Source organism: Sarcophilus harrisii, chromosome 2, assembly GCF_902635505.1.
Source record: "Sarcophilus harrisii chromosome 2, mSarHar1.11, whole genome shotgun sequence".
Taxonomy (NCBI): domain Eukaryota; kingdom Metazoa; phylum Chordata; class Mammalia; order Dasyuromorphia; family Dasyuridae; genus Sarcophilus; species Sarcophilus harrisii.
This window is the reverse complement of record NC_045427.1, coordinates 344,722,033-344,731,460: the sequence shown is the minus strand read 5'-3', so window position 1 is coordinate 344,731,460 and position 9,428 is coordinate 344,722,033. Positions and strand designations below refer to the sequence as shown.

Here is a 9,428-nt window from a genome sequence, read left to right as displayed (position 1 = left end):
TCTGGTTTATTAGATATTTTTGTTCAGATCATGGCTTATTTTAGGACCTTTGTATCTCAAAGATGCCATTGATAGCTTTTGTTCTATATAACAGTATTGTAGGTATCTCATGAATCATGTGTTTGATGCCTCTGCTTTATATCACAGTTATTTTACAAGATGATTCCTCCCCCACTAAACCTTTATTTATTTGTGCCAAAGAAATACACATAACCAAAACAAACCAAATGATGAGGTCTAACAATCTATGGGATATTTTTCACCTCTAGTCCTATTTCACTCTATTAAGGGGAAGTGTCTTTCATCATCTTGTTCTTCAGGACTTAGATGGTCATTACCATAAGTCATATTTTGGCTACCTTTTGGATTTTTTTATACTTCTATTTAATTTACTTTATTATGCTGATTCACTTGATTGTGCTCTTGGTTCTATTTTGTTTGATCTCTATCTTTATCTCTACAATTCATGAGTCCTCCCTAATTTCTCATATTCATAACACTTTATAGCACAATAATCACAATTTGTTCTGTCATTTCCTAAGTGATGGACATCAACTTTGTTTAGAGGATTTTTTACTCCCACAAAAGTGCTGCTATGAATATTTGAGTATGTGATATATTCTAAAAATGACTGCTTTTTTATTACAAACCTGTACTTACTGGATGATAATTGAATGACCAATGTAGAATAGGAATTTGAAATCAAATAAAAAATCACAGTGGACACCACAATGGGATACTTGTGTATCACAAAACTTGATAGTTCAAGAAATACATAAGTTTATTGCAGGTCTACATAGCCACAAGTATTCATTCCACACCCATTTCTAATTAGGATTATGGAATTTAGGGTTACAAATCTTCCAGATTGGACTGTTCTTGCTTCCCCTGATTGTGAACTTTATCCCCAAATGAGATTACTGAGTCCTTTCACAAAAGCTGATTTGGTTCCAGGTGTTGTTTTTGGTTTTCTTTGTTCCTAAGTATATCACCAGAGAGTCAAATTAAGCTGATTAAAGAGACAGGTGAAGAGTGCAGGTGTTGGGTACTTCATCATGTATCTCCATGGAAACACAGACAACTGGCTTTCTTGTCATGCTTTCAGCTGTGAAAAGCCTCAAGGCAATTATGACTTCATGGTGGAATCTTCTTATAATGGGCAGAGGGGACTGGGCTTGAGGGGGAGAGGGTGGGGGGAGGAGGAGGAGGAGGAATAAGATAGAAAACTATCTCCATGGGCATAATTTACTTTGTCTTTGCAGCTACAGTTTAAAAGATGAGACTGATTCATGCAATGAGCAAACACACCCAGGGAACAAGAAAATGAAACCCCAGAGATGGTTTTAGGTCTTTTTTCCAAGTTGGAACTGACCTTCTTAAGGGGTGCTGGACATCCTGGTCTTGCTCGGTGAATTAATTGATGGAGATGGAGATAAAATGGATTCAACACCAGCCTCCTCTGTGGCTTATGACTCTTTTGTGTACTGAAGCCAAGGATCATCAAGGAAAAGACTGGACACATGCAAATTTCTTGCTTTAGACACAGTGAGCATTAGCTCCGGTGTTAACATCCACCAGATGGAAAGAATGGTAAGGCCTTAGAATGATACTTAACAGGGGTCCTCAAACTATGGCCCCCAGGTCAGATGCAGCAGCTGAGGACGTTTATCCCCTTCACCCAGGGCTATGAAGTTTCTTTATTTAAAGGCCCACAAAACAAAGTTTTTGTTTTTACTATAGTCCGGCCCTCCAACAGTCTGAGGGACAATGAACTGGCCCCCCTGTTTAAAAAGTTTGAGGACCCCTGTAACTAGAGCAAGTGAAAATAGATTCTCACTACAATTAGAAGTGGCACCTCCAAGGTAGTGACTCAACAGAGAATTCTGTGAGGATCAGACCGGATGCTTGTCCTGACTTTGCCATTGACATGTTTTATGAAGTGGAACAATAATTTCAGCCATATGAGTCCCATTTTCTTCATCTACAAATTGGGGAGTTAGTGTGGAATAAAAGATCTAGCGCTTAACTTGATAATACTACACATAAAAATTCTTGAGCACTATATTGTAAACAGTGGGTGCAAAATGTATTTATAACCCTGGAAAATGGGAAAGAGTTGTATAAGGTCATGACAATGAAAAATGTCAGAGTGATACTTATGAAAAGTATAAATTACACAATACAAATCCTACTCCTAGAGAAAACTTTCTGAGTAAGATTAATTATTAACTTTTTTCTCTGTATGGCAAATTTCTTCAGATAGAGGACTCTTCAGAGAGTCCCTAACTGCATAAGAGACTTCCTAAACTACTTGCAGCACTCACTTTAATGGGCTAAGCAAGATTTTTGTGAGAAAGGCTTTCTTTTGGTGAGGCTGATTTCTTTTTGATGAGAATGAGGTACAGACGTTCAAGACTAACCAGAATGCCTTTCAAGATTTGTAAAGACAACTTACACTAAGAAAATCTGCTGGATTGCTTGTCTTCCTGGGTTTTCTCTCTCCTATCACTATCTAGTCATAAGTATCATGGATTATGTCTTCAGAGGACTTGTTACTTATTAGAATCAAAGGCAACTCTATTCATTCATTCACTCATTTATTCCACAAATACGAAGTCACTACTGTTTGCAAGAATCAGTTCTAGCTAGGATTACAAGGATATAGACACTGTGCAAAAAAGAATATTTATAAAGAAGGCAAACAGGCAAGCGATAAAAGGATAGAGATCACTTTTGCTTACTTGCTTAGTTAAGAAAGCTTAAGTAGCCATTCTCCATTTGATAAATGGTCAAAGGATATGAACAGACAATTCTCAGATGAAGAAATTAAAACTATTTCTAGCCATATGAAAAGATGCTCCAAGTCATTATTAATCAGATAAATGCAAATTAAGACAACTCTGAGATACTACTACACACCTGTCAGACTGGCTAGAATGACAGGGAAAGATAATGCGGAATGTTGGAGGGGGTGTGGGAAAACAGGGACACTGATACATTGTTGGTGGAATTGTGAATACATCCAACCATTCTGGAGAGCAATTTGGAACTATGCTCAAAAAGTTATCAAACTGTGCATACCCTTTGATCCAGAAGTGTTACTACTGGGCTTATATCCCAAAGAGATCATAAAGAAGGGAAAGGGACCTGTATATGCAAGAATGTTTGTGGCAGCCCTGTTTGTAGTGGCCAGAAACTGGAAACTGAGTGGATGCCCATCAATTGGGAAATGGCTGAATAAATTGTGGTATGTGAATGTTATGGAATATTATTGTTCTATAAGAAATGACCAACAGGATGATTTCAGAAAGGCCTGGAGAGACTTACATGAACTGATGCTGAGTGAAACGAGCAGGGCCAGATCATTATATACTTCAACAACAATAATATATGATGACCAATTCTGATGGTCATCCTCAGCAATGCGATGAATCAAATCAGTTCCAATGGAGCAATAATGAACTGAACCAGCTACACCCAGCAAAAGAACTCTGGGAGATGACTAAGAACCATTACATTGAATTCCCAATCTCTGTATTTTTGCCCACCTGCATTTCTGATTTCCTTCACAGGCTAATTGTACAATATTTCAGAGTCTGATTCTTTTTGTACAGCAAAACAATGGTTTGGTCATGCATACTTATTGTGTATCTAATTTATATTTTAATATATTTAACATCTACTGGTCATCCTGCCATCTGGGGGAGGGGGGACGGGAAAAATTGGAACAAGAGGTTTGGCAATTGTCAATGCTGTAAAGTTACCCATACATATAACCTGTAAATAAAAGGCTATTGAAATAAAATAAAAAAGAAAACTTAAGTAATAATTATTATAATGCACATTTATTTTGTCCGTAAGTTGTTTTTAAGTCATATTGGACTCCCTGACCCCATTTAGGGTTTTCTTGCAAAGATATAGGAGCTGTTTGCCATTTCCTTCTCTAGCTCATTTTACAAATGAGGAAACTGAAACAGAACTAAAGGACTTTCCCACACAACTAGTAAGTATTTGAATCCAGATAGATTTGAACTCAGGAGGGTGTCTTCTTGACTTTAGACCTGGCACACTATCCCCTGCATCACCTAATTGCTCAAAATACATTTATAGAAAAAATTGATGTTTTCAAAGCGCTTGATATACATTTGAGCCTCACAACTCCTCTATGAAGTAGGTATTTTATTATCCCCATTTTACAGATAAGGAAACTGAGGCTCAGATGTGACTTGCCAATGTTAAGTGCCTGAAGATTCTAACTCAGGTTTCTCTAAGTCTAGCACTCAACTAATCATTCTATGCTCTTTCACTTCAAGATGGTGACAACTGAATTGGACCTTAAATAAAATAAGGGACTTCTCAAAGAATCTCTTTCTTCCTTTAAGATGAAGTTCAGCCACCATTTTGTATGTGAAGTCTGTTCTGACCTCTCCAGTTTCTCCATCTCCAAATACCTTGTATTTAACTACTTTACATGTATTAACATTTACTCACTTTATATTTATGCTTCATAATACCCACACGTACATAGTATATGCATAATGTATATATACATACATATGTACATATATATATCTATACCCATATATATGCATGTATATGTGAATATATAGAGACATAGCTGTATATATACATAGTACATCTATGTCTATGCTTATTTCTCCTGTTAGATTGTAATTTCATTGAGATTAGGAATTATTTCAGTCTCTATATTTGTATCTCAAATACTAAGCATAGTGCCTGGCACATACTAGATGCTTAATAAATACTTACTGATTGATTGATTAATCAAGGACAGGAGAAGTTCAATCTGGGCATCAGAGATGATACAATAGAAGAATATGTGCAAAAGTAAAGGATGAATAAGTAGTCTGCCTGGAGTTGTTGGATGGGAAGATTTAGGGGAAAGATGATAAGTTCATTTGAAGGAAATCAGTTCATGATTGTGGAAGATCAAAAATCAAAGTTATTTTCTCTCTTTATTCCAGACTTTACAGAAGAAAAATAAGATCAAGGAGAAACCCCCCTCTCTGATCCCCTATGGGAAGACATTTATGTCTCCTCTTCCATTCTTTGAGAATGACCCAAATACCAGGGTTACTTTCAACATCAGGAAATCATCCACACCAAGGACAACCATGTCTTTGGAATATTTACCATATTTTAGAACATATGAAGGGCCCTCTGACGAACCGTCAACTTTGAATTTGGGGTCCTGCCTCCAGGAAGAAGTCGTCATTAAGGAAAAAGAATGCAGGAAAATAGCCAATGTTTGGCATAAGGAGAACCAGAAAGACTTGGTTCCCTCCACTGGATTCTTTCCATATTATCGATCTCAGGATGAATTCTTAGTCAGCCCATTTCTACGGAGCAGATTACGTAAAGCCCATAGGATAAAATCCAGAAATGAAGAAAAAAGAAGAGAATCTAATAGGAAATTTGCTATTCATAAATGTAGAGTAAGTTTTATTAGGAATCTCTTTCTCTCCTTTTGTCAAGGAGAAGGGATTAGAAGACTTGGTCATGCCTTTCCTCACAATATTTACTCACAAAGTTTCAAAAGTATAGAAGGGAAAAAAGGCTTGTCCTTGTAAGATAATTTGGTAGAGCCAAATTCTGAGGTCTTTGGCTATGCTGGGGAATGTAATGCAGCAAAGTGAAAAAGATTACTGCCTCCTAATTCCAGGTTGGTTACCCAGAAGCTTCATGGTCTCAGCCTCATCAATTTCTATCTGTTTCTTGTATGTCAAATTAAAATAATATTATCTGCTCTGCCTAACTGTCACAGCTGCTGTGAGGATCAGATAATAACACTACATTTAAAGAGTATTTTAAGTACTTCAATTATTTTATATTCATGATGACTTTGTGGGGTAAATACTAGAGGTATTATCTTCATTCTCCAAATTAGGAAACTGAGGAAACTTTTTCAAAGAAGTCAAGTGACTGGTCTCCAACTAGTGAGTATTAGGAGCAAGATTTTAATCCAGATCTCTCCACTATATCTTTGCCTCATTTTAATAGAATTATAGGAATGTAAAAGAGGTTTAACTATCAATTAATGAATTATCTACCAATTAACAATTGGTAGATAATTCATTAATTGATGAATATGAATGTATATGAAAGTACTTAAAATTTATACATTTAGGTATGTATATATATAAATATGTAATCCTATATCTGTATATAGCTATATGTATCTCATAGTTTTATATATACATATCTATTTGATAGAAATATTTAAAGCATTTTCACATATAAAGATACTATCTGGATCAGGTATATGGTAAAAGACATAGGTCAGGAGGAATCTAGATTTTAAAAACTTGCCCTTGACACCTGTAGCTGTGTGATCATGGAACAAGTACTTTGTCTTTCTTCTGTCTTTCTCTGAATCTGTCTCTATAGATAGATAAATCTCTGTGTGTGTGTATATGTGTTTGTGTGTGTGTCTGTCTGTGTCTCTCTTTCCTTCTTTTTCTCTGTCACTCTTTCTGTACATATGTTTATACATATATGCTTTAAATATCTGCATGTGAATATTGATGTTAAACAAATATATATGTTTGATTCTTATAGGTATATATATAAAACCACATTTTAACTATGGATAGAGATATTTATTTTTACATATATTATACCTATAGATAAATCTCTCTATTATTAAATGTAAAAAGTGGCATGATTATTATGCCCATATTAGTTTGTCCAGTAACCTAATACATTCTTTTTCCAAGTTTAAATTTTTGTTATTTATAAAATGAACATCTGCAATTAGCTGCTCCCTAATTTCCCTTCTAGCATTGCATCTAGAATGTTCTTCTAATCTGCAGTATTGTACTTCCCTTTCAGGCCTCCTTGTTAAGTCTTAAACCAAATGTTGATCTCCAACCCTTGCCCAAGAACTCTCCTTCTTGTAGTTCCCTTCTATTGTTCTCTACTGATGCCTCTGAAGAAAGCCAACTGGATGTCCCTTTGTTCAATGATGACACCTTTTGCTCTGCAGGGTTCACTCCCTATTACAGAACTGAAGAAACACTTCAGGCCAGTCCCATCCCAATAATTCTTTCTTCAGTTCCCAGAGGCCATGAATGGGATGGCACTGAAATAAGGAGAAGAAATTGGATCGTACCGACTTACTATGGGGTGTGTCAGAAACATAGCAAATCTTAAAGAATCCATATTTGCCTCTGATAAAAGCGCAATATGGCTCTTCCTCCAATAACAGCAGCTATTTCAGCATATAGAAAGAAAAAAATAGCAGAGTAGAAGCTGTGAAACATCTGGAGAGGAAGCACAGGCAGGGAGTTTTGTCCATCTGTGTTTCAAAATTGAGAAAAGAAAAGGAACTTGATCTGAGGCTTATGAACATGAAAAAAAAGAAGAAATGCCTGCATTAAATCTCTCTATGCCAAAGTGCACAATTACGCAACTCCAGAGAGGAATTGAAAGCTGGATCCAGGAGTCTAACCCCACATTCAAACTAAAAGCAATTAAAAAGCAAAAATTATTAAATAGCATATCTTCATCATCTCTCTCTATCCTACTCCTTGTCTCTCTTTATCCCTCACATTTCAGTGATGAGTATTCAGAAATTGGGCAGAAGGATCTCAAAGCACCAAAGCAGCTGATAGAGAATTAAACTTAGATTGTCCATCTCTGAAAGAATGTTCATTGGAATCATAATGCCTTTCACTGATCACTGATTAGATACCATACTTATACCATTGTATACCATGATAATGTACCCTTATACATTAGATACCATACTTATACCATGAGACCTTAGTCTATTATATCCCTTGAATTAAGTTGTGACCTTTAATTCTAATCTTATAAGGTGGCAGTGAGAGTCTGCTTGGGAGAGACACTTAAGTCTATTTTCTAAAATTCCTTTGGTGTGTCATTCTGAATAGCTTTGTCTTGAGAAGGTGCCAGATCATAGCCCATACCTAAAAAAGATAGATAATTGAAGTATAAACAAGTTCAATACCATGAAATTAATTTCTCTGATTAGGATAACCCTCAAAGAGTCATTTGAATCCATAATGATCACTAGGTCTTACCTTGGGCTTTGACTGGGGATTTGGATAAGATTAAATGACTTTTAAAAATTTTTGTAAAGAAAAAAGCAACAGGACTAAAAATTACTTGGAGTCACATTATTTTCATAAATAATCATGTTAACACAAAGGTCAGATTGAGTTTATTTATTGCATTGTCTGAAATTCATATTAGAACTTCAACTTCCTGTAGCTAGCTGCACATGCCATTGATCCTCTCCATCTGACTTGTCTTTTTTCCAATTCATCCACTTTTTATTTTATTTGCTCACCATTTTTTCTTCTGGAGGACTATATGAGAGACTAGGACTTTGAATATATCTGCTAAGAATAATCCATTGATTTTTTTTTTCTTCAATGTTTTATCAATGGTCTCCTTAACATGGCTCTTTTTTTTCTTTCCCCCATGTACACAGTCAAGTTGTGTGACATTGCCCCTCAAGAACTACATCTTTTGCTGGAAAATTAATAGCCATTCAGTGTCAATACTAGTCAATCATAGCAGGTATAAAAACTCCCCTGTTGATTGTATATATATATTGGAGTCCCTCTATCCCCATCCCCAAGAAAACCCTATATATACAAAACCCAGCAACAACAAAAAAGATTCACTGGAGAAGTATCAAATACATATTTTATAGTCAGTGTGAAAATATTTTGCCCAGGCCACATTTTATAGTATCCTGTCTTTGCTTTGTATGCCTGATTACTTTGATAATCACTTTCTCTTTAATGATATTTCTTCTCTGGTATCAAGAGAAGATTGTTAATTAAGAAGTTTCAGGCTGGATGCATTTTTTTTTCCCGAGGCACACTGTGAGAGGAAGAGATGGAGGAGGAGAAGAAGCTAGTATCACGTAGGCTGTGGAGAAGGTATTTCTACTCCCTTTCTCCCCCAATCAACTTTTGAACTTTTTTGAGACATATTTGTAAATGTAACTTCCTGTGAATTTTTAATCCATGGGTAGAGCAAGAGATGTGAAGCAATGCTGCTTTCAGAAGCTGCTTGCAAAGTTGGTAGGGTGTTGCACCTTCCACTATTGCTAGTCTGACATCTTCCCACACAAATGTATCTACTGGGAACAAACTTCTGCTCCCTTACTCTCACAAGTCTCAGAAGGTGGGAGAGAGGCAAGACAAATGTGTGCATGGCTGAAGTAACATAGGCACTTTTCATCAACACCCTTTGTCCAAGATTCTATTGGTTACGATTACATTGTAGATCTGCAGATGTCATTGAAGGACTAGTAGATGATCCTCAAAGTACAATACAGGTCAGGAATACCATTTTTAGATCTGTTTGTGAAGGCAATTGAGGAAAAATGAAAAGAATGTATATGTTCTGAAATGTTTATAGTAATTTTT

At 35.9% G+C, this 9,428-nt stretch overlaps 1 protein-coding gene across 1 annotated transcript; it reads left to right on the top strand.

The window, feature by feature from the left end:
- Nucleotides 1–1,176: 1,176 nt before the first annotated feature.
- Nucleotides 1,177–7,531, top strand: LOC100935016. Its single transcript, XM_003758820.4, has 3 exons — nt 1,177–1,590; nt 4,986–5,456; nt 6,853–7,531. Exons 1-3 carry the CDS (start codon nt 1,579–1,581, stop codon nt 7,171–7,173), a joined length of 804 nt encoding a protein of 267 aa, XP_003758868.1. The 5' UTR covers nt 1,177–1,578; the 3' UTR covers nt 7,174–7,531.
- The last annotated feature ends 1,897 nt before the right edge of the window (nt 7,532–9,428 follow it).

Bases quoted from the DNA above. Each gene is read 5' to 3' on its own strand.
- LOC100935016 (XM_003758820.4), top strand. The intron at 5,457-6,852 runs GTAAGTTTTATT...CTTCCCTTTCAG, and splicing joins TTGCTATTCATAAATGTAGA to GCCTCCTTGTTAAGTCTTAA.